The sequence below is a fragment of the Ptychodera flava genome, chromosome 2, assembly GCF_041260155.1.
Source record: "Ptychodera flava strain L36383 chromosome 2, AS_Pfla_20210202, whole genome shotgun sequence".
NCBI lineage: Eukaryota > Metazoa > Hemichordata > Enteropneusta > Ptychoderidae > Ptychodera > Ptychodera flava.
In genome coordinates, this window is record NC_091929.1 from 3,249,207 (window position 1) to 3,276,533 (window position 27,327).

Sequence of the window (27,327 nt, forward strand, 5' to 3'; positions counted from 1 at the left end):
TTTATTTTACGTATGTCCTGTCTAGTACAATTTTAAAACTTGCTGCGACGTACTTTACAAGTGCTCAGACGTGACCTCGATGCACGGATATTATTATTGAAAATCCTGATTTGTTCATTAGGGGAGAGATCAGCGATACAGCGAGGTAAATTTCCTGACATCGATGACGTTGGCTGTAAAATACACAGTCTGACTTGTATGTTTTGTTGTTGCGTAATTTGAAATTGAAATAAATATTACGTTAGTAGGCTAGTACAAAGGTCAACTGTCATCGTCGCAGTTGCATTATTAGGAAACTCGAAAAGAACGTTGATGCTAACATGACATTCGAGAAAGACCTATTATCAGAAAATCGCTCCGTCCAAACCAACAGTCCGTGGATCACCCCCACAATTTTTTTGGAACAGTGACCGAGACAAAACAGCATATCAAAAAAGGAAACATTCGACATGGTCTTTAATAACGCAACAGAAAATTCAAAGTAACTATGAAAGGCGGAATGTCATGTTCACAGACCTAAATTATAGGGCTGCAAAGAAATGATCACATGTTATATTTGTCTAATGACACGTTCACATAAAGGCACTGTAGGCGGGGGGGGGGGGGGGGGGGAGGGGGCGGAGAACACGCCTCTGAATCCGTTTGTTCGATTACCACCCACAACAACGCGTTTACTTTTCAAAATGTTTGTGAGTTGAACGTGTTGCACAGACGTGTGAATTCCGATTATAGATCATTGAGTCAGCACCGCACCAGAGCTATCGGAAATTGCAACGATTTCCTCTTTGCTTTCTGTTTATCTTTGTCCTCGGTGATTTGATGACGAAAATATTTACTTTATACCTAGTAATAAGAATTAAACAGTTGTTTTCGCATCGTCGGAAGTCGTCACTCTCAGAAATCACCATATCAAGTCCGAAACGGCGAGAATTCAATTATAACTTCAACAACTAATTGGTGTTTCTGCAATAACTCGTGAGATAACGCGCGCTTAATTACAACACAAGATTGGGCGATCATGCTCTCATTTTATGCCTTTTTATAGTCGAATAAATAGTTTTCTATTTCAAGCCATACAGGATAATGCAAATATTTTAGACCAGAATCTGAATTCGGAGTAAGATGTCACTAATTATTGTACGAGAATTTCAATAAAGAAATATTCTGTGATTTTTTAGCTGATATCTTTTTGGGGTTAATTGCCAATAGAGGGCGTCTTTCATATCGCATAGCACAGTACAATGAAACAGGAATATCATTTTGACTATAACAGGTATGCAGATCATCTTGCATATTATGAGGGCGACCTGACAAAACACAACTCGATTGGTACCCCAGATTAAAAAACAGTAAAATCATTTTTTTGAACCTAGAATTATGTTACACGGTGGTATCTTAAGATTCGACTTCAACCGACACCTTTGTTATTTTGTGAGGGGCCGCTCTGTATTTCACCATGCACAGTATCGTGGCGTTTAAATTTGTTTCAGGAAAGAAAGCATGGTAATTAATCAATCCTCGAAGCTAATGACAGAGTGAATGGCATTGATCGTTGATGGACGAAGGATAATTCATTTGGTAAGGTATAGCAATATTCAAAAAAGACGTCATGAATGCACTGTAGTAGGTCAAAAAAAAAGAAGCAAAGTTAGTGTCGGATATCGGCGAATCTTTCAAGCTTTTAATAATCCAAGGACTTACAAATACTCGACTCTGATTCAACTATTATGTTCTGTTTATTGGAAGCATACAGACTTCTGTCTTCATTCAACCAAAAATGTGTTACATTAAAATGTTGTTTTCCTCCGGAGAAGTGGTTACCATATAATAACGAATAAAAGTTAAATCATACATATGTTATACTAATTATTCAATATTTAATTCATTTTCTAATCTTAAACGCAAAGATTTCATAATCATATTTGTATGATTTAATAAAATGTGAAATCCGATAAAAATCGTATTGTCCGAAAATCGTGCATTTGTCACTGGCACTCTACTAATCTGAGCTATGGAGTATGGACTCCTACTTAACTCAGCGGTCTTTGGCGTGGCTCAGTGATTTATCTGACATCTTGCACATGTACTAGATAGGTATCAGTCAGAAGGATAACACACACTCGGAACGAGTGAGCTCATAGTCGGAAAATCTTAAAAAGAAGTCGGATTCTTTAGGTCGTACGATCAATTGAACATGATCCGCACGATTTCAGAGTTCAACTACTTACCATTTGTATCAAAATACAATGTTACAGTGGCAATTTGTTACAAAAAGACATTGCCACTATTTTTTATAAAAACTACAACACTCCATAAACCACACTCTACTCTACTTTCAGGAAAAAGTATATAAGTACAAATATGAATTTTTAAGATGTTTTAGAAGTCACACTGCCGAACAAGATTACACCCCCTGCTACGTGCAAATGTTTGATTTAATAAGAGATGATTAGCGACACAAAGGCTACATGTAAATCAACCGAAAATGCAAATAAGGATTGCATTTAAGATAAAGAAGTTATGAATGACAACTCCGACGGTTATCCAAAGAATCAAATGCAGTGAATGATTTGTTTATACTATGTTTCCATTTTCATGTCAATATATTACAACACTTATCACAGCTATAAGTGTACGGTGCACAATAGAGTCATATTTACGCGGGAAATATCGACATAATAGGCAAATATCACATAATTTTTGGCAACAGAATCAGTGATCCAAGGATAGCGGCTAACGAAAATGCAACAAGACAAATCCGATCTATCGTTGTCGCTAACTGTATCCATTCGTTTCTGATCTGAAAAATAGCAAGAACAAAATCAAATGTTAGGAAAGTAGTGCAGTTTTCCAAAAAACTAAGTCGGCCTAAGGAATACGGCAAACTCGACTGAAACTAACATTATCAACAGATACATTGGCTTTGCTTCAGTCACTAAATAACAACAGTGAGATTAAAGCCTTGCTTAGATTATATCGCTCGAGTGTTTTATCAATCTAGTACATCGTTCATGGTCATTGAGTCGTTGGAAATGTTGAGAGCTCGGCATTTTGTTACTTTAAGTCACATTCAAAGTGTAAATTTAGAGGCAAAAGTGAAAGTCGATCAAAATTTCACGACTACTCGTCAGAAGATGATCTCTTAAATAGTATAATAAGGATTTGGTGTAAATAATGGAGTTATAACCTTTGATAATTCACAAGGTAAAGACTAAAGAACTTTCCCGAAAATCCGAGAGACATTTACAATGCAAATATTCGCCCCATTTTCATGGTTTTGGAGATGCGATATAGGAATATTGGTTATCCTCTGCACGTTGATTGGTCAAAAATGAGGGTAAAGAATCAGGTTCAAAATATTAACTAGGAGATAGTCTATGCATAAGTTTATACAAACTAGTTTTCTTAAATGCATGCTCCTAGTCAGGCAAATAACAAAACAAAAAATATAAAAAGACAAAAACAGTGACCAGGCTGAATTGATTTTGGTGGAGTTGAGAAGTCAGGCTTCAGCTGATTTTTTGTAAGATTGGATGTTGACACGACACATTAAGAAATTAAATAACACCTACACGCTCGTTTGGTCGTTGATGTGGTGTCACCAGTCTTGTGACTCTTTCGACGCAAGATATCAAAGTATCCAGTCTCTCAAGAACCTTAAGCTGGTATTTACTGCTATCGATGTTCCTTCGATTCATGGAACGGAGCGATCGTCTTGTTTTCTTTTTCGTCTTGGCATTCAGTTGTTCATCTGACAGAGATAATACCCTGCAGCGGTCTCTGGGATCGGGATTGCCGTATTTGCACGACAGTTTTTCCAACTTTTTCTTACATACTTCAGTCATGATCGAGTCCTGGTCAACTTCATCGGTTCGATCAAACGCCATATTCTCACTGGCTGAAGAGGTCTTCTTCTCCTGATAATGTGGAAGCTTCCTTCGTTTTGCAAAATTTCCAAGAAAAAGCCATTTTGCCCATCTGGGAACGGGTGAAGCATTTTGGTCACATTTTGAGAAAATACGAGTGAAGCAGATGGTCAGTGTAACCGAAACACTTATCAAAACCATGTTGAACATCAGATATACAGTTAACATTGGCATGTGTGTTGATGTAGCCGGGAGAAGCTCGGTAACAAGTAGATTAAAGACGTAAATTGTCAATAAAAGTGACAAGCTTAAATTGACTTTTTCCGGTGACATCGATGGAAGACTGAAAGCTACCACAGTGAGAACGGAAACTAAGATACACGGAACGATTAGATTGAGGATGTAGTATTGAGGTTTTCGCTTTACAGTAATGGTTGCCACGATGCTCGTAAATGTGTCATCTTCTTCAAGAAAGTCTTTTGTGACCTCTCCAACATGGGAAGAGACTATGTCCCACTGCAAATTCGGGATGTAATTCTCAGGAAATACCTTGTCCCTGTTAGGGCTCACGTGTAAACGTACCATACTGTCAGTGTAGGCCCACGATCCGAATTCAAAGTAACATGACTGTTCATCAACAGGGAAATATGTGATGTCCATCAAACAAGGGGTTTTCAGGACCATAGGTGTAACGGTTGTGACGGTACCGTTGCTTGTTATCCACAAAGTTAGGCTCTCTGAGTGCACTCTTGGATAATTCTCAAGCTGAGCTTCAACACTGAAAATTGATAAGTAAAGAAATGATTAATGCAGAATGCAAACAGTCTAGACAGCGGTAAATTGGTGTCACCGATAATATGTTTAATATATGCTGTGACAATCCTAAGCCCGCGAAATTGTTCAGTCTTATCTGAGCATATTGTCTGCTGAAAAACTATTCAAAATAAAACGGTCGACGAATCCAGAGCAAACAGTAATTCCAATGTTACAGTAACAGTAATTAAAATAATGAAATCTTTGCATAACAGAAAAACCATAGCATATGATTTCGAAAGCACATAATAACATATCTTAATTTGAGATTATCCTTCCAAATAAGATGTGTATAGAATGTATGTATGTATGTATGTATGTATGTATGTATGTATGTATGTATGTATGTATGTATGTATGTATGTATGTATGTATGTATGTATGTATGTATGTATGTATGTATGTATGTATGTATGTATGTATGTATGTATGTATGTATGTATGTATGTATGTATGTATGTATGTATGTATGTATGTATGTATGTATGTATGTATGTATGTATGTATGTATGTATGTATGTATGTATGTATGTATGTATGTTTGTGTGGGTGGGTGGGTGGATGATGTATGTATGTATGTATATATGTATGTATGTATGTATGTATGTATGTATGTATGTATGTATGTATGTATGTATGTATGTATGTATGTATGTATGTATGTATGTATGTATCTATGTGTGGGTGGGTGGATGACGGATAGATGGATGTATCTATGTATCTACGTATCTATGTATGTAAGGAAATGAAATTATTCATTGAGAACTCGGTCTAATTTTGCGAATGCTCTCTCAGTTGAATAATTAGATCACCATGGGGAGCTTCTAAGATTGGTTCATCCATACAAATTAATTTATCTTATAATAGTTGCCGAGTCTACATTGTTGCTAAGTCAATTTGCGAACAGTATCTTACATTTGCAAGAATGAGAGATGGCGAAAAGAGCTTTTTAACCGATATAATAATAACAATAATAACAAGGCAGTATTGCTGAAGGCAATGAGTACTTGGGCCGAGATAGAGTAATTTTGAGGACAATATATACTACTATTCAAATATGGTCTTGAATTTCCTCCTGTCAATTAGGCATTTGATTAACTGGTTATTAAACGAAGCAATGGCATGACAACGGCAAAATATGTCTAGCAACTTTTGTGGAGTTTGAGGCAGGGGTTCTTTATTTATAGTGAAATTGCTTAAACTCCTTAAATATTCAAATTACAGCAAATTTCTTTTGTTCTCGATGGTAGATGTCTAATATTTAGATGGGCATATTTAGATTTCTACCCTATAGTTATCCCTATATACCAAAAATCGGACATCCAGCTCTATTGGCTTGCTCAAATTAGATATGCGAATAATTAATGAGGTACAATATGTGGTGTCATAAGGTGTCCCATCATACCAAATATGAAGGGTGTAGCACTTGTGGTTACTGAGTTGTGGACAAATATATATATTTGATGTCAAAGGTCATTGAGGTCACGTGACATTTTGTCATAATAATTGTATTGCTAAGTTATTCCTATATACCAAAATCAGACCTCTAGCTCTATTGGCTCGCTCAAAATTAGATATGCGCATAATTAATGAGGTACAATATATGGTGTCATAAGGTGTCCTATCATACCAAATATGAAGGGTGTAGCACTTGTGGTTACTGAGTCGGGACAAATATGTATATTTGATGTCAAAGGTCATTGAGGTCACGTGACATTTTGTCATAATAATTGTATTGCTAAGTTATTCCTATATACCAAAAATCAGACCTCTAGCTCTATTGGCTCGCTCAAAATTAGATATGCGCATAATTAATGAGGTACAATATATGGTGTCATAAGGTGTCCTATCATACCAAATATGAAGGGTGTAGCACTTGTGGTTACTGAGTCGGGACAAATATGTATATTTGATGTCAAAGGTCATTGAGGTCACGTGACGTTTTGTCAAACAAATTATATTGTTAACTTATCCCTATATACCAAAAATCAGACCTCTAGCTCTATTGGCTCGCTCAAAATTAGATATGCGCATAATTAATGAGGTACAATATGTGGCGTCATAAGGTGTCCCATCATACCAAATATGAAAGGTTTAGCACTTGTGGTTACTGAGTTATGGACAATAATGTATATTTGAGGTCAAAGGTCACCAAGGTCACATGATATTTTGTCAAAATGTCTGAGATATCTGCGTGAACCGATGGACTCACTGATGGACTCACGGACGGATATGACCCAATCTATAAGCCCCTGGACTTTATCCGTGGGGACAAAAAACTGTGTCACTGCATCCTTTAGGCAATATGAATACGATGAGAAACTAAATTTTTATTTTTCTTGGCCTTATACATGAAAGTCTATGGAGAACTGCCTTATACATGGGAGTCTATGGAGGTGTAAACTAAAAAGTCCTCTAACACGGCCAAATTCGATCGCATTGTGAAACAAATCGACGTGCATCTGTATGGGGTTGGGTACTATTCTTGTGCAAAGTTTGAAAGAAATTGACTAGGGCATGTCTGAGATATCTGCGTGAACGGACGGACGGACGGACTGACATGACCAAACCTATCACTCCCCCAGGACTTCGTCCGTGGGCACTAAAAACAACGCAACAGTTATTACAGCTACACCGGCGGTAGGTTCATATCCAGAGCCCCGTACGGTCTGCCGCCGTCGCTTGAAAACAATCTCATAAACCTGGCCATATGGGCAACTGTGTATGAGCAGCTGGATACTTGACTTCCCGGAGAAGGCGAGCTGTCACGTTCAAGCTCAGGATTATTTGTCGATCAAATTTCTGTAATTACCTAGATGAAATTTTGTCTATATGCTGAAATTTCGCCGAAGTTTGACAAAATTGCATCGATTTTTCAGGTTCATATCCGACATTTTTGAGTTTTGAGTGCAGACAGAAATAAGTTTTGAGGCAACATGGCTGCGACCCCATGTTGACCCCTAGCCCTGCTTACTACAGCTAACATACAGCATCGTACGCAGGGCTAGCGAGAGAGTTGCCGACATCGACGGTTATTTACGAGAAGTGAATAAAAGACTGTCATTTTTGGAAGCGATCGTGTAGCTGAGGTAGGCTGGGATACGACTTGGGCCCAAGAACGCTGAATTTCGGCAGTAATTTGGCTTTTTACGTCAAGTCCCAAAATGAATTTGAAGTCACCGACCCTACGTACGCGTACGGGTCTTTGCAGGGCTGTGGTGAGCGGGGCGATTAGTTGTAGCGGAACACACAGCATCGTACGCAATGCTAGTTGACCCCAAGTGAAAATGTGTTCGCGATCAAATCTTCCTATATTTTTTCCAGAATTTTCGACAAAATCATTGCTTCTTACATCTTTTGTAAAATATAAAATATTAATATAAAAATGCGATGTGCCATGTCTCCAGATTTCTAAAATATCGTTCGTTGACCGTTCGACGGAATACTCATTTCGCAAACTTGTGACGCAGTTGAAATTCAATACTGACCGCCAAATAATCTTAATGAGACGAGATCATTCTAGACATCCTCCAAATTATCCAACCATTCGCGTTAGAGTTCAGCTCGCTTAGAGGATCATAACATTCTTCGGCCTTCGTTTAGATCGACCCTAATCTCTCCCATTTAGGAAATAAATACACAAGCTACCTTGACAAAACTTCGTGCACCATCCAGGACCAAACACGCTACAAATCTGTCTTGACGTCATCATCTCCTTACATGGTAATCGGCATACCGTATTTTTTAGCAAAGGAGACACAGAATACGTCGGAGTATTCAGTTTCAAAACGTATTACATTGTGTGATGTTGTCAAAAAAAGGTAATGTTACTGCAGTGGTATAAATTACAAAACACAAAAGTTCAAATCAGTTTATTTTGGACTGGCTTTACCCAACATTTCATATTGTTTCTTATGCCAGATTTGACCACGTACTTACTGGCGACCCCTTTACATGCAAATTTTGTGTCAAATGGTGTGTTCTCCTGGAAAAACAAACGTACGATTTCTATATGAAGGAGGCGAAATTTGCCCTCAAAACTCGAAACCACCCCTTTATGGGGTGTACCTAGCTATTTTGAACGAGCTTCTCGAATCTGCAGCTCTATTTCGAAATGATGGTCTGGTTTTCTCAGCTCAAGGATAAGTGTTCTCCATCGCTGTGGGCATTACTATTCTCAACTGGGGGTACAGTTTCCAGTCGTAATGTTTTTCATTGTGTCCGGGATATAAAACCTTTCCTTTTCACAATTTTACTTCGGTTAACACTAGTCCACATCTTGTCAGCGATTAAACATGTTTCAAGTTAAATGTTAAATTCTGGTCTCGAGCCCTCTTGTTCGACCAAACTGAAATTACCCCTCCCACTTTGGCTCGTCCAGTGGGTGTAGCAAGGGTCGTGCCATCGCCTAGGAAACGGGGGTGCATTAATTGTTGCATTTCGATGCACATTTTGATTATATTCAGAAGATTTTGTGGCAAAAACTCAGATAGAGAAGCATTAATATTCACATCTCACTTATTCAAGACTGGCTGAGAGCAGCACTTCCATTCAGTTAACATCATTACGCCATTTATTATGCCAAGAAAGATGAAGCCAAGACATTTTGCCCTCCCTGGTCTCAGCCAGGAATGGTTATACCTTACAGAGTTTTTTCCCACGGAATGAAAACAAATGTACTTGGGCTGAGGCCCAAGTACAACAATAATATCAATTCTTAAAAAACACTCCACAAATGTCTCAATGCGCTGTAACAGAGATACAAAAAGACAGCTAAAAACTGAAAAACGATAATTAGTAAATAATAAGTAAAATTTGGTTAAGGTGGGTCTTCAAACCACATTTAAGAGATGTAGCATTTCTGGCGAATGGAATTTCTGAAGGCAGCGCGTTCCATAGCAAGGAGCACAGACAGTAAACGCTCGCAGACCGTATGACTTATTTAAAATAAACGCGAGGAGGAGTTACACGTAATTCTCAGAAGATCGCAGATACGTTGTTGAAACATAAACGTCAATTAAATCAGCCAAATAAAGAGATGTATCACCTCTGACAAAATTAAAAGTAGTCAATAACATTTTTGAAATGTGTATGGGCTTTCACAGGTAACCAGTGTAAATCAACTAAAACGGGAGTGATGCGGTCATATTTGCGTGTACCTGTGACTAGACGGGCTGCAGCATTCTGAACAGACTGCAGATGATTGTTGCAATAATCAAGTCTGGAAGTCATGAATGCATGGAATATTCTCTCAGTAGTGGGCTTGTCGAGGCATTTACGAACTTTACCTATTCTTGAAAAAAGAGTAATATGCGTTCCTACATAACTGACTCATATGATCACACATGAATATGCTTGTTGAGAATAACACATATCTCAATATCCCTGTTGAGAATAACACAAAGATTTCGAACTAAATGAGAGGGAGTGATTTTAGGTTCACCAATCCCAAGGCTGGTGAATTCTACTTCACCATTTCTCAAGTATGATGGAAAATGTACAACTTAAGTCTCGTTATCGTTCAGAACCAACATGTTATTTCTTATCCATCGCGAATATCATCAATGCACTTTTTAATATCGGCACTCAGGCTATTTATCAGGTTTATTTCAGATAATTTAAATCTGTCTATCATCAGCGTATATCATGTCGTCAAGATCATGGATGATTCACTATAATATTCTCTAATGGTGCTGTAAAGCCGCCGGTCCCGACAATATCACAGGGAAACTTCTTAACGAATGTTGTATCCAGTTGGCTCCAATTTTTACCAAACTCTTTCAATTGTCTCTTGACAACCATACGATCCCTCGCTACTGGAAAACAAGCTGTATCATTCCCCTTCCAGAAGTATCAAGGCCATAGAAATATGACTTCCGACCTGTCGCACTCACGTCAATTCCCATGAAATGTCTTGAAGAAAATCCTTCTAAAATATTTGGTTTTTCAAATATTACCGTACCAAGACCTACTGCAATTTGCTTATCGCCAACACAGGAGTACAGAAGATGCCCACTGCAATTTGCTTATCGACAACACAGGAGTACAGAAGATGCAGTTCTCTGTCTTCTACATACCGTCACACAACACCTTGATACTTCCAATGCGTCTGTTTGAATTTTATTTGTGGACTTCTCAAGTGCGTTTAATACTATTTCACCAAACTTATTAATCAGAAAATTGAAAAATATGTCAGTAAACAGGCAGTTAATTCATTGGGTTGCAGATTGTTTGGTTAGGGGACCGCAGTTTGTCTAGGTAAATTCAATACGATCGCATGTGCCATTGACAAATACCGGCTCGCCTCAAGGCTCGGTTATGCCTGTCATTATTTACCATATTTACATCTGATTGTACCCCATACATGTGGACAGTAATGATAAGCTTTACAAATTCGCTGACGACAAGGCTTTAGCTTGCCTCATTACAGCAGATCAGGACACAATCTATACGCAAGAAGTGAACAGATTGGTTACATGGTATGATGATAATAACTTGTTTTTGAATGTAAAGAAAAAAAAGAAATGATAATTGATTTCAGGAAATACAAAATCAGTCCACCTCCGTTAAAAATCAATGGTGAGGAGGTTGAAAGGGTAAATAGTTATAAATATCTTGGTATCCTTCTTACAAACATGGTTTCTGTAAATTCTTGGGATGATCATGTAAATATGTTAAACCGTTAATGCAAGCTAACGTAGAGTCTTCCTTAGCAGCAAGTTTTTCCCACAACCATAGTGCATATTCTTCATGGATAATCAGCTTTTCTGTCGTAGGAGGGCATCATCTAGTGCTTCGGTGACAGCATTGTAAACGAAGCAAGACTAACGTTTGGCATTATTATAACACGGATTTCAGGCCAATATAAAGGGTAAGTGTGTTTTTCAAGTCGGCAAAAAAGTAAATTGTTTCAAACAATTTGAAAACCAATGAAAAACAAAGGTTTGCAACGGACACAAATAGAACAATAAACCTACACCTCATAAAGAAGTATACCCCTGTAAGATTATCAGCTTTGTAAAGGAGGTTAAATTTTTATGCTTTACTTACCAATTCAAAATGGACGTGTCTGGAACCCATATCTTATCAACAGGGGCTACTATTGACTTTATGCCACCAAAATCTTCTTCATTCCATGCTAAGTTCGGATCAAACCATTTCTACAGTTGGTGTTAAGTTTGGCAAAAGCAATGTCGAAATAATGGAAGTGAGTACAAATCTCGTGATCGTGAGTTGTTGAAATTAAGTTTGTAAATCTAAAACAACTGGCAACACTATAAGCCAGTGAAACTGTGCACTTGCTGCGATATCTGTCGACGCGTTCGTTTGCAGACGAGGACTTTTTAAAATCAATCCATTTCTAACCGACAAATTACGGATGTGTGCCTGTTTCCTGTCCACAACATCAGTGTGTAATTAAAACATTTTGCAAATTCAATACAATCAAAAGACGATCACGCAATAAACTCTAACAATTTTGACATTTTGAGAGAGGACTGAAACATTTTCTTCATCAAACGCTGTCTTATCGTAGTATATCACACAGTATAAACCTTTTCTTAAGGTTTTAAAACCCTGAAGTTATTGTGTGACAAATTCCACACATTATCTGGCAATATTGTTGCATTTGAAGTTTAGCTAAAAGCAGATTATTTTTATGTTTACCTATTAGATAAGTAGACGATGTGTCTTTGTTGTAAACTTAGTAATATTTAAAATCAAATTTGGAGGTTGACTAATGACTGAGTTGCTTAAAAGCTTGAGATACTAATTGCATACATAAATATATGTGTATACGACATACATACATACATACATACATACATACATACATACATACATACATACATACATACATACATACATACATACATACATACATGCATGCATTACATACATACATACATGCATGCATACATACATACATACATACATACATACATACATACATACATACATACATACATACATACATACATACATACATACATACATACATACATACATACATACATACATACATACATACATACATACATACATACATACATACATACATACATGCATGCATGACATACATACATACATACATACATACATACATACATACATACATACATACATACATACATACATACATACATACATACATACATACATACATACATACATACAGACAGACAGACAGACAGACAGACAGACAGACAGACAGATAAACATGTCTATGTATGTATGTATGTATGTATGTATGTATGTATGTATGTATGTATGTATGTATCCATATATCTATCTATCTATCTATCTATCTATCTATCTATCTATCAAATCTATCTATCTATCTATCTATCTATCTATCTAATCTATCTATCTATCTATCTATCTATCTATCTATCTATCTATCTATCTATCTATTTATCTATCATATGTTACTTAAATTTCATGCATCTAGCAATCGTCAGATTACTTTTACCCTAAGGATGTTCTCGCATTTATAGAGTTTGGGCGTACCATTGTACTGTAGTTCTAGCAGGTGTTGCGATTCGATAAATAATAATTTGTTGATGACGACACTTTAAAACCAACTCTGATCATTTGTTTAACAGCGTAGATTTTTCAGCATTGATTATGTTTAGCTTTTCAGATAGACAAAGATTACATATCTTTCTCATTTTATAGAAACTTTATGCTCTGTCAATAATTGACCATGATACATCAAAGTCCTTGTCCTCGATCTTGAGAGACCAAATAAACTTTGATAGTTCATTACTGTTCTCATAGCTTTTTTTTACGGAGCGATTGCATGTTATAAGCGAAGGTGTTATCAATAGGGCCTATATCACCGCTATCCTTATTGATTCCTGCTGAGGCTAAAGTCTAAAGGTATCATACGAAACAGGAAATATTAAAGAATGCTGTGTTCATGTAAATGTTACTGGCGACTTGATCACTCTTAATAGTCCTTTACTCCAATTGATATCTAAATTTTAGTAATATCTGTTATCCTTTAAGATGGCAACTTCATATCTATCACTATATAAGGATGACACATTTGACTTTCAATTCATTTGAAGACAAATCTAGGCACACAACGACAATTGATATAGTTTGCTAACTTGCTGAAGAACCTGACCCTTGCAAAGCATTTGAACGTTCAGCACCCATGTAAGAAGGCGCTTACTTCCAGTGTCACAAAAAGGAAGCGTATTAAGAAGGCGGGCGGTTTATGTGATCTCGTTAAAATAACTTCTAGCCAGATAATCTTCGAATTTTGTATGTTTACAAAACCGAATCAAAGTAATGTAATGCAGTAAAGAGATTAAATAAACCTTCATACTATAAAAAACGATACCACAATGCATTTTTATGATAACAAAGGCAAAAAATCAAAAATAATTGCAAAAATGAAAAAAACATACCTGATAAAACCATATGCTTGTCGTCAGTATTTGTGACTTCTCCTTCTACAATGGGATGATATTGAAGCAATAAAGTACATCAAGCGACGGTATACTATGAGATTTTGACCAGTTCACGAAATATATGCACATGCGATAGTGAGTGCATATATGAAGTGAACTGGTCAAAATCGAGTGGTATACCGTCACTGGGTGAGATTTACTGCTATCATATTATAACAGCATATAGAAATTTTAGTCATGGAAAGTCAAAAAAGAATGTTTGCTCAAGCTTAGAGCTCGTACGTGGTCGAACCGTGGTATATTGCCAAATACGACGGTTCTTTACACGTCTCGACCTATCAACATACTGGTATGATGTAATACGCATTATAGCACCCTCGATTTAGTGTGAGTTTCTCTCAGTATATAAACGCCATCAACTTGCTGACATCGCAAGTTGTACTTCAATGAGATATCAATCAGACGCAGCTTTATATCTGATGCCAAAGACTGCAATTTCTAATATTAAAGTATGGCTCAATAGTAGCAATCATGTAAATAGTGCGTGGATTGTTAGAGTCAAAGACAATGGCAGAAGATTATTTTTAAATTCACTTTAAAATCGAAAGCACAAATCACGTTTCATTGAATTCCTTTTGTCAGTCGTATGATCAAATAAAAAGCTAACTATCATCAAAAGCTAATAATTGGTTGTTCTATTTTGCGAAATTCAAAGTGTTCTCTTTATATCACACTGTAGTGACTGAGACGATAATAGAGATTGAAATGGGAGAAAAGACTTTAAACCGTTGTGAAGGGTAAACGAGACACACAGTGAAGCCTAATTTAGAGGCACGGGGAGGGCCTTCCGTCGACCAGGCAATCGACGCAGGCCTCCATCGAATTTTTTGCTTGGCAATCGCCGTTCTCCGGGGGCACTCTTGGTCCGGCAGACCAACTTAAAACGGAATAATGGATCTTAAAGATCTCTGTCATCAATTACGATGTTGAGAGATTTATATACGCTACTGGAATGCTGAAACACTCAGCTAGGGCATTCCGAATGAATGCACTGCTGTGCAACTCTGACCAAAGGTTAATATATGTTACACATTGACCTCGGTTTGAACCTAAAATACACCCTCAGTCCGCTATAGAACTGTATCAGTTTTAGTTGATATTCCTTTTTGCTTAGAGCGTAACACTCAGCTCATTTAGTCTCTGGCACTGAATCTATCTTTCCATTAATTAGCTTGTTCATTCTTTTCATACTCTCTTTGCATCAAGAAGTAGCTGGAAATAGAATTTGGGAATGGATCACATATCAACACATACCTTGCTCTGTATTTTGTACGAGAAATCCAGCATGGAGTCAAGATTATGGAACACTACAAATTATATTATTATTATATTATATTATTTTATTCAGTATGTGTTGTACCTTAACTTTGATGATTAGCATAAAATCTATTGGTTTTTTTCTTATTGGAATGTCGTTTCCATGGCTTGAAAACATTGATTTATGAGAGTATTTCGGAAACAATTTGTCTAGATTGCATAGTATTGCCAGAAGTTCAAACATGCATCTTACATGGTCTTCCCGTCAATCATTAAGAGGTCCCTTATGTGTTCATGATCCCCACTCTAAGGGTACATGAATCAAATATTTAATGTTATAGGGTTACAACTGACATAGCAAGATGTTGTTCTTACAGTGGAATTTGATCGAGTGTCCGTTTTGCCTTGCAGAGCTCGACAAGTCTACATGTTGCTTATCCTTAGAAAAGTAAACATTTGCAACAAATTGAGTATTTGGTGTTAGATTACAGCGCACGCGGCGAACGTTTCCCAGACACTGTCTCGTCTACAATAATGACAGTCGTTTCAGCATGCCACTCATGCACAACAAGCTTGACACCGCACTATAGCTATAGCATATCATCAAAGTTTTCTTTCAGCTACAGCTTTGTGTACTTTGATTTGGGAAATATAACTCAGACAAAACTCACTGGCATATTTTTCGAGGATCTATATCTCGAGGAAAGTCCTCAACATCAACCGGACTGACTCTCGGCGTTTTATTACAGTGAAACATTGTATTTTTTCAGCAAGGTAAAGAATATTTTGAAGGCAGAGAGATATCATCGTCCCCTCCATGCTAACCCGTTGCCGTGTATGATGCCGTCCGGGAAATTAAGTGCCAAAATACGGTGAATTATTTCAGAAACACTTGGTGTGTTATTGATTTGATTTGATTTGAATTTATTAGGCAAATATTCAGAAAAACGATAAAATACAAAATGTTAAAGTAAATACACAGAAATACAAATAAAAATACACCAAACACAATTACAATGTTACAATTAAAGGAAACGCCACTGAATATTACTTGCCGAGGATTGCACAAAAAGTTAAAAACTTATTTCCATTGTGGTCCTCACAAGAAAACACAAAATCACATGAAGACAATGTCACTCCGCATATCAAATAAATAACAAAATGGAACCACCAAACTAACAATCTGTACACGCCGAATGGAGCAGGGCGTAGGTACCCTAGCCATCCAATTTTGTGTACAGATAGTATTTGACCTTCTTTTTAAAAACTTGAGAACAATGGCTAGAGTTGTGAATACTCAAAGGAATGTTATTCCATAACTTAGCTCCTGTAATCTGAAACGAATGTTGACCATGAGAACCAAAGGCTGGTGAACGAACAGAATATGAGCTTGATCTGGTATTATACGTATGGCAGTTCATTGTCAAATTGAAATGTTCAGAGAGATAACGGGGTGCAGTATTATTGATCGCTTTATAAACGTGATTTAGTTTTAGCAGCTGTACTCTTTGTTCAACGGGCAGCCAGCCAATCATTTAAAATGCTGGGTCGAAACATGTGTTTCGCGGAGGTAAATCTAGAACGAATCTGACCAATTTGTTTTGCGAATATTGTAAACTCGATTTCGTACGCTTAGTTAAACTGGCAAACCAAAATGAACATGCATAGTCGTAATGGCATTGAATAAGAGAGGAAACTAATAATTTTCTGATGTCTGAGTCTAAATATTGAGATTTCCGATAGAGAAATTTGAGTCTGGCGTTTACCTTGCTCAAAACAACGCTTGCCATAGACTCGCAATCAAGCGATTGATCAATTTCCGCTCCAAGGTATTTCACTGATGTTTTCTGTGAAATTTCTGTACTATTACATACAACTGACAATTTTGAGTTAATTTTCAGTTTGCGTTTAGAAGCAAATAAGATTGACTCTGTCTTTCCAAGGTGCAGAGACAATTTGTTGTCGATAAGCCATTCATTAATACTCGAGAGTTCATGACTCAACTGCTGCTCTACCTCTGTAGTATTCTTACCAGAAACTAACAAAGCTGAATCATCTGCATATAAAAACAATTTACACGTCACAGCACATTCCATGTCATTTACATAAATCAAGAATAGCAAGGGCCCTAAAATGGATCCTTGGGGAACACCGCTAGTTATAGTTTGAACATCAGAAAAAACACCAGATACATCGACAAGTTGCTTTCTGTTTGAGAGATACGACGAAAACCAGTTAACGGCAGAATCTGACAAACCGATGGCTTTTAGTTTACCAAGTAAGATCGTATGGTCGACTGTATCGAACGCTTTCTGTAAATCTAACATGACCATCCCAACATAATTGCCCTTATCCATTTCCATGCGAATGTAATCTGTTAAGACCAGCAGACATGTGTCTGTTGAATAAGATGTTCGGAAACCGGATTGAAACTTATACAAAAGATTTGAATCTTCAATGTACTTAGACAGTTGATCATGAACTACTTTTTCAATAACCTTTGAAATTACACTCAATATTGACACTGGTCGATAATTGCTGATATCTGTTTTACAATTCTTCTTGTGTAATGGGACTACTCTTGCTTTCTTCCAATCATTTGGAAATTTCCCAAATTTAAGAGACAGATTAATAATATGTGAGAGTGGACAAGCAATTACATCAGCCGCATCTTTCACAAACTTGGCTGGAATACCATCCAAACCAGTAGCCTTTGATGAATTGATGTTTTGAAGAACTTTGCAAAGGTAGTCCTCACCAACAACAGAGAACTGAAAAGAATCAGTCAGAACACCCTTGTTGGAATAAAATAAGTTAATGCTAGCTATGTTAAAACGACCCATGCCAATCGGGAGTTTCTCTACAAGACTTGAAGCAATTGTCGTGAAAAAATTGTTGAATTTACTAGCTACTCTTGATTTATCGAAAATGATGGAAATGCCATCACGAAGTCCAATGGAATTGGTAGCCGCTTTTGACTTAGTTGATGAGCCCAAGTCTTTTAGTGTTTTCCAAAGTTTTCTAGGGCAATTTTTTTCCTGGAGGAGCTTCGAGCTAAAATACGAATGTTTTGCCTTTTGTATCAAATGACGAGTTGAATTTCTAGCTTTTTTGAAATCGGTATAAACACTCAAATCGTTGGACTTTTTAAACTTGGCAAACAACTTATCTCTTTTCCTGATACTATTTAAAATATCGGCATTCATCCATGGCTGAGAATTTTGCTTCAGACGAACTTCTTTCAAAGGAGCTACCAAGTCCAATACCCCTATAAAAAGATCCTTAAAATTATTCCAGGCAGAATCAACATTGTCACAGTCGACAACTTTAGACCAATCAACGCCCCGCAATTTAGTTTGAAAATCATGCTTTGTATAACTCTTTATGGATCGTAATTTGACTGTATTGTGACAAAATGATTTAAAGCGTGTTATTTTTCTCGTACAGTAGATAAGGCAATGATCACTGATACCAATATTGATCACCCCAGACTGGCTGATTTTGTCAGGGTCTGATGATAAAATAAGATCAATTATTGATTTACTATTCACAGTAACCCTTGTATAGTCCTTAATTAACTGAAGAACGTTTAACATACCACAAAAATCTTTGAAAGCTCTGAGTAGACCAGTTGAGTTACCAGCATTAGCAACATTGGTGTTGAAATCCCCTATAATGATTAATTCTGGATTCACACTGACATTATGACAACATTGCTGTAGTAAATCATAAAAATCCAATTGCTTAGGTGGACGATAACAAGTTCCGATAATGATTGGCTTTGTTTTTGGCAAAAGAATGTCAACCCAGATTGCCTCTAGATCATCGTTGTTTAAATCTGATCTCTCATTGAATGCTAAGTCACTCCTAATAAACATACAGACACCTCCGCCTTCTCGATTTCTGTCTTTTCGAACAACCTTGTAATTAGAAATAGCAATTTCTTTATCTAGCACCGTCCCATCGAGCCACGTTTCTGTAATTCCAATCACTGCCGCTCTGGATTCCGACGCAATCACTCGCAATTCGTCAATCTTCCCTAGTAGACTACGGATGTTCAAATGCAAAATATGTAACCCCTTACTGTCGAACACGCGGTATTTGTTGTCAGTATAACTTTCTGGGTCCACATCGTTGGTACTGTTGTCAAGGAGACTATTGCAACTGGTGTCTTCGTCATCATCCACGCTGATATTTGGAAGATTTGACAAAAGGCATCGTCGACAAACATGGGATATTGATTGACCATTGTTAACAAGCTCATTATATTGACGTAAGGGGAAGTCCATGCATTTTATATGTGTCCATTGACTGCAGCTGTCACAATCTATTGCTTTGCTATTGGTCCGTACTGCCTTTTCACAGATGGTACATTTACGTATCGGAGAGCGCTCTGATGGACCTTGACAGGGATGAATATCACCGCACAAAAGCAAAGCTAGCGATATCATCCAGCGATTTTCATCCACATACTTGATGTAACTTGGGCGATTCAGTTCATTCTTTGTTCGAGTCTCACCAAGTGATAGTAGATGATATAACACCCCATGAGCATCTGATATAACAAATTTATCGAAAGAACCATAAGGCTCTGAAATATCATTCAGTGATTTCGTACTGTCGTGAACTTGATGCGCGTTCCTAGCCATAAATGACAGGAACGTACAGAAGCATACAGCTGCAAAAAGCAGGCCCCTCGCTCCGGTTGCCATCTTTGTACGCTGTCACAAAATGGCCTAAAATTATTTTGATGAAAAGTTCTTTGGTTGTTTACTACTTGGCGTGTAGATTTTAACACTGATGATTTTAAAGTTATGACCTTTGGCAACGTGTCCCTGTTTAGTTGTAGAAGAGCATGTTCCTCCAAATCCAATATAATCAGGACTTGTACAGGGAGTCGTTTTGGTGTAATAAAAACAGGCTTCACAGAAGAAAAATTCAAAACACTCTGTGCACTGGAAGATAGTTGAGTCGAATAAAATATCTCGGCAGCAGGATTCGCAGTAAATGTTGCCTTCTGACATGATAGAGTTAATAATGCTGAATGGGGAACAGCCTGGAGTCACAATATGCACAGACTAAGCTTTGCACGTAGACGTGGACAACCACGCGGGCTGACACGAGTGCAAGGAGTATGTAAGGTAAAATGTCACAAACCCTTCAAAAGTTCGCCAAGGTTCCATAAAAGACACGGAAAGGTCACACACGGAAGTCCAACAGAAGAAACGACACAGCAACACCAAAACGGGAAAACTAAGACGCAGAAAACGGCGATAAAAATCGTTGGAAAACCAAACTAGGCGGAGCGACAAAAAGACGATGCACACACGACAAGCGCCTGGCTAAGACGAATGGCACAAAATGTACCGTGTTGATTGAATTGCACTTGCCTGTGCAAAATCAACACTTTTCTTCAAGTCTATTTTGTAGCTCAGAGAAGTGTCAATTCAGAGAGAAGTGTCAATTGAGAAAGTTTCATTTAGCTGAGACAAAAGAGAAAGCGGGATTAAAGTTTCATTTAGGAGTGTTTAGCATTTTCTGGTTGACAATATTCAGTGTTGTATCGTGTCAAACTTGTTGATAGAGTAGACTGCACTCGCAATGCTACAGACTGCATGCTGAAGGAACTGTTGTCGTGATTGCTGACATCGAGAGGAGAAGAAAGGTTTTTTTTTAGGGAGCCTTCAGTAATTACAGGGGGGGTGGGCCGGGGGAATTTCGCGAACACCTGTACCGTAAATTGTGACCCTCCCCCTATCCTCCTGTCTAAAATGTGACCCTCCCCCTTATCCGACATTCTAAAACTTGACCCTCCCCCTCCCCAACCACTGCGGTATTCTCCCCGGGAATAACTAAAACAGTATCAGCCAATTTACATAACAATTTATTCAGTGGTTATGTTAGGGACAAATTACATAGGTAGGGCTGGTGTTTTTGGAGGGACAGTCGCAATTTATCACGCAAGCATTGTTGAAGAGATATGGTATTTCATACAGTTTAGGGAGGGTCACCATATTTTGTGCAACTATAAGAAGGCAAGATGTAGCTGATTTAGTGCTTCATCCAAAAATATCAAATCATACATGGAGTCTATCAGGCAAATTACCCCCACAAAACATGCTATATCTGTATTTTATATATGTTTGATAATGTATTTAAATGTACTTTGCTTAAATAGGGAAGTAAAATGAACATTTGTGTACAAGAAATTGATTTCTGAATTTCATCTAAAAAGTTGGTTCAATATCCATGGTGTTTATGATGAAATTATAAATAGTTTTTTCCAATACAAAAATAGGTAAATCTTTGCATTCGTGTACTCTTGATTATGGATATTAATTTTCTTGATTAGACTAGAGTGGTTACAAGTCTATGGTTGTGTAAGAAATTTGATTTTGGAATTTCACCAAAATGTCATTCAATACACTATGCATTGGGGTCTATGATGAAACTATGAATAATTTTTTTTCAGTACAAAATTAGATAAATCTGTGCATTTATGCATGCTTGATTATTTAGATTATTGTTCTTGATTAGACTAGAGTGGTTACAAGTCTATGGTTGTGCAAGAAATATGATTTTGGAATTTCACCAAAATGTCCATACACTATGCATTGGGGTCTATGATGAAACTATGAATAATTTTTTTTCAGTACAAAATTAGATAAATCTGTGCATTAATGTATGCTTGATTATTCACATTATTGTTCTTGATAAGACTGGAGTGGTAACAAGTCCATGGTTGTGCAAGAAATTTGATTTTGGAATTTCACCAAAATGTAGATTCACTATGCATTAGGGTCTATGATGAAACTATGAAGAATTTTTTTTCAGTACAAAATTAGATAAATCTGTGCATTTATGTATGCTTGATTATTGAGATTATTGTTCTTGATTAGACTACAGTGGTTACAAGTCTATGGTTGTGCAAGAAATATGATTTTGGAATTTCACCAAAATGTCCATACACTATGCATTGGGGTCTATGATGAAACTATGAATAATTTTTTTTTTCAGTACAAAATTAGATAAATCTGTGCATTAATGTATGCTTGATTATTCACATTATTGTTCTTTATAAGACTAGAGTGGTAACAAGTCTATGGTTGTGCAAGAAATTTGATTTTGGAATTTCACCAAAATGTAGATTTACTATGCATTAGGGTCTATGATGAAACTATGAATAATTTTTTTTCAGTACAAAATTAGATAAATCTGTGCATTTATGTATGCTTGATTATTGAGATTATTGTTCTTGATTAGACTAGAGTGGTTAAAAGTCTATGGTTGTGTAAGAAAATTGATTTTGGAATCTCACCAAAATGTCAATACACTATGCATTGGGGTCTATAAGTGTGTGCGTATTTTGTTGGTGATTTCCTATTCAGGAAATATCACATGGACAATCAAAGTTTTGGCCATAATATCAGCTTCTGTCAAAAGTGACCCTCCCCCCAAGCTAGGTTTATAAAAAGTGACCCTCCCCCTTGAACTGTTTTCTAAAAAGTGACCCTCCCCCCAATTCCCCCGGCCCACCCCACCCTGTAATTACTGAAGGCTCCCTTAAAGAATTTACTTGTTTCTTCATAAAGTTTCCAATTTAAAGTAAACACCTAAAAGAAAACTGGTGAGGTGCATGTAGTGCAGTGTTATGCTTGTTGTCAGTGACATGCTGAAACGACTGCAGTGATCGTGACGAGACAGTGTATGGGAAACGTTTGCCGCGCGCTGTAATCTAACACCAACCAAAGACGAAGACTCAATTTGTTGCAAATGTTTACTTTTCTAATGATAAGCAACATGTAGACTCGTCGAGCTCTGCAAGGCAAACCGGACACTCAATCAAATTCCGCTGTATCTCCCTGAAATGTCACATTTCAAAATCTAATATTCCATTATAATACCATATGATAGATACTCTATACAAGATTACTCACCACGTCAATGATTTGTGTGATAGATATATGGCAGTAGATTTCCACTGCGTCATCAACGTCTTGAATTGGTCGAAGGAGAACTGAGTAGTTACTGAATAGATGATGGAACAACTCTCCCTCCGTGGAACATGATGCATCTATGGAAGGATTGACGGTATTTGCGGTTGGAGAGATTCATTCACAACCTGCGTATTTTTTGTATCGCTCTAATTGTTACCTGCGAGCAGTTGTTATGGTTTTAATAATTAAATATGTGATCATATTGAAACCGCCGTGTGTTCTATGCTCTTCCATGCCGCTAAAACGTGATACAGTTAAAACAAGCATGCAAAGCAAAATATTTTTAGCATAAAATAACCCACCTGATAAATATATGATAATAACCAAAAGCCTTAGTACTCCCGCAACTCTGTGACCTGTTGAAACTTTCCCCTGCATGGCCATCAGTGTGGTTTGCCTTTGATGCAACACAGCCTTATTTTAATATTATACATCAATACCAGTGTGCGATTCACCCTCTTCGGGAGCTTTGCCTGGAATTAGTGGTAAAAGCATCTATTAAAAGTGTCATATCAGCATCCATATCATTTGTACTGCCAAACACACTAACATTTTGTCTCCTGTCGGCATTCATCTCATCAAATTCTGTCTCATGCCTGACGCAGTACAGATGCACGAGTAATGGTACGACAAAACATACACTTGATATGGGGAAGTAACTAATTTATCACATAACTATTCCTAGCAGTTACATTTGAAAGCCTGAATTTGAACTTTAGTTGTTCTACTTTTCCTTCGCTCTGCAAGTTGGTATAGCAAGCTTTATAGACCATCAAGAGTGCGATATATTGTTACATTATTTATTCAAGCCAAATATGACACCGAATGCACGCTGTAGAGCATGCGCCTGTTTTCTTGTCGTACTAATGTCACTGTTGTTGCACACCTCATCAGTATTATTCCACTCTCACCTGCTTATAGGGTATACTTTCCCAAAAGTATTCGATATGCAAGAGCGTGCAGTTTCCATGGTGATTTTGCAGACATAGCCATCTCTCTTACAAACTTTTAAATCAAGGTTACACCAGAGAAAGACTTTTCTCTACATTCAAACGCTTTTCGGCAGGTATCACAAGCTGGTAGATAAGTGTGACATCTCTTTTCGACAAATGATCGCTGATGGCATCAGTGACATTGGTCCTTAGTTTGTGACCACTACGTATTTGACTTACAAATTGATATATGGTGGTACCACGTTTGAGGCAGTATGCGCTTACTATTTTCGAAACACATGACACCACTTCTTGGTCTTTTGGACAGAGGTTCATTTATCTTTCTTTCATGAATTTGACTTTGTTGTGTGTACCAGTGATTTGCTGTCTGTTCTGGGCTGTTTTATGTCTATGTTTTTAACAATCGACTATGTATTATGAATTCGACTTAGTGTTATTAGATTATGAATGGGTATGATTGTGATTATTTTACTTAGCTGTAAAGGGTGAGAGGAAATGAATACAAAGTTCAACATCCTTTCACACTATTTACACTTCTACAGTAAATAAGTCCCTAGAAGCTCATCAAATTTTGATACCGGAAACATACGTGTACTTCGAAGTCGACCAAGTAACCAGTCCAAGTAACGCATTTTATTTCGATAATGGAGATTATTTATAGAAAATGTTTGCAACATGGCAGCATGATTGTTCGAAGAATATTGGCAGTTTCGTTTAAAATAAAAAAATGACATCGTCCCAAACACGCACTTGTTGTATTAGCAGGAGTAGTTGCCTGACCAACAACCTCAGTGAAATGACAATTGAATAATTTTATTGACCCTGTAGGGCACATAGTAGATCTACATCATCATTAACGTTATTCTGATGTAAGACAATACTTAAGGGGCCCCTATGTACTCGAATATACACTGAACAAACAATACAATAAACATACAATCATGAGATTCGAGTCGATTATATATTCGGTCCCTCTGTTGTGTTTGAAGGGACCGTACAGGGTGCGAATTGGTTACATGTACTCGACAAAAACTGAAGGGCATAACTAAACGATTTGTATGACAATAAATGCGATGCTTTGACTCGTTTGCTAAATATCTTGCACAGATTAGAATCCTTGCAAGGAGGCAACCAGCCATGAAAGATATGACCTTGCGAAATTTATGATCGCTTTAGGTATTTATGGACAGTGTACGAAAGACCAATGTAATGTAATATCTTGAGCAGCTGCTCGACTGTTAATAACTATTTCGAAATGAAACTCTTTTTTTCGTCAATCACGGCGAGAAACAATTCATACATGGATTGATAATGAAACACGATACATTTGGTCAATGCAATACCAATATCATCGGAGGCAAGGAGGAATTTTGACAAGTTTAAAGATATGTAAAAGTTGCAATAGCTCTGCTTACAGTCGGATCATGATATTACATTGATGGCATAACTTCATGTTATAACTGGTATGAATTGGAAATTGCTTAAACCGAATGCTTGTATAGCATCTACTAAAAGGGGCTTGGAAACTAGACGGCATAGATTTAAAGTATTTCAGTTTGTAGCGTTGTAAAATAAAGAATCACACTAACACATCCTTGATAAAGATAGTATAAACGAATGGCGACGCTTTTATCTTAAAATTGTGCATGCTGACATAGCAAAATCCTTCATAACAAGAGAAATGATAGTTAATACTTACGGCAATAAAAGTTGTGACCTTTACTATACCGTGGTTATTATTGTTCATAAAGCAAGTAATATTTGTTATAATATTTCCTAACGTATGTTCGAAAACAATGTATTAGCATTGCTTGTGCGTCTTGCAACTCTGTCCTTGACAAGTGAGTTATAGTTCAAACTAACATTGAGTTGTCAACATTAACGATGGACATATCACACATGCAGATAGCATGGAAGTCGACAATGCGCATTTCGACATGATAAGGGGAATATAATAAGCAACATATCATACGTCTTGCCTAGCGAAGGGGTAAAATACATCAATGCATCTTAAATAAACTGCTAATTTATAACTTCAAAGGAGGAGTAACTGCTGAAAGTACATTTCAGTAGTATGAAAAAGTTCTGTGCTTTAATGACACATGACAACTATCAAAGCGCACCGTGTTTAAAACGTTAGGCAAGTCCTCAGATAATACGGCTAGTTTTCAATCGGGTTCGAACCCACATCATACTGCATCAGTCGCCTCGCGGAGAGGCCACAGAGAGAACCGCTCGGCTAAATCTCCACTCCCAAAACAGGGTGGTTCAATAGCCGGCTAAGTTGTTACATTTTTCTGACTGGGACTGCTCCACACGTTGTAGAGTTCGTGAAGCACTCACGCACGCATGCTCACTATCACACATCGCACATACAAACTTTATCGAAGCGAAGCAACGAATAATTCGTAACATACCTTAACATATACTTCACACGTTTGTAGCCTCGTTAAGCTCAAACCAAATTGACGCAGCCTGTTTAGGGGCCTCTTACATCAATGTGTTACCAGAATAGCTGACATTTCTTGAATAGATGTACAGTGCGTTGAATCCACACGATCTTTCTTGACCTTACCACCCACTTAACTTGTGTATGTAGAGCAGAATTCATGATTATTTTATCTTTCTTAATTATACTAACATTAATTATGCACCCATATTCCACCTAACACAGCATTTATGGCTAGACACTGCAGAGTGTAATGTATACATGAAACTCTATCAATGAAAAAAACAAACAGAATTTTGATACCACTGATTTGATACTATCTCAGGGACTGCCTGGTTTGCTTGAATGTCACACAGCCAGCAAGTATTAGAGTACATGTTAAATGTTCAGTATTGACCCTGTCCCTTCACTCACTTCTCCGGATACATGTTCAAACATGTTTCTTTTGTCCTTATCCCCATTGCGGATAAACGTGTGTATGACACTTTATCCGGTAATGTCCGTAAGCATAGT

General features: G+C 37.2%; 1 protein-coding gene across 1 annotated transcript; it reads right to left on the bottom strand.

Moving 5' to 3' along the window:
* Positions 1-1,650: 1,650 nt before the first annotated feature.
* Positions 1,651-27,327, bottom strand: LOC139151523 (acetylcholine receptor non-alpha chain-like). The gene is made up of 7 exons (XM_070724421.1): positions 26,783-27,327; positions 23,715-23,885; positions 23,353-23,489; positions 14,096-14,140; positions 11,730-11,839; positions 3,573-4,644; positions 1,651-2,800 (listed from the first exon to the last, which is right to left on the bottom strand). Exons 2-7 carry the CDS (start codon positions 23,794-23,796, stop codon positions 2,690-2,692), a joined length of 1,557 nt encoding a protein of 518 aa, XP_070580522.1. The 5' UTR covers positions 23,797-23,885; positions 26,783-27,327; the 3' UTR covers positions 1,651-2,689.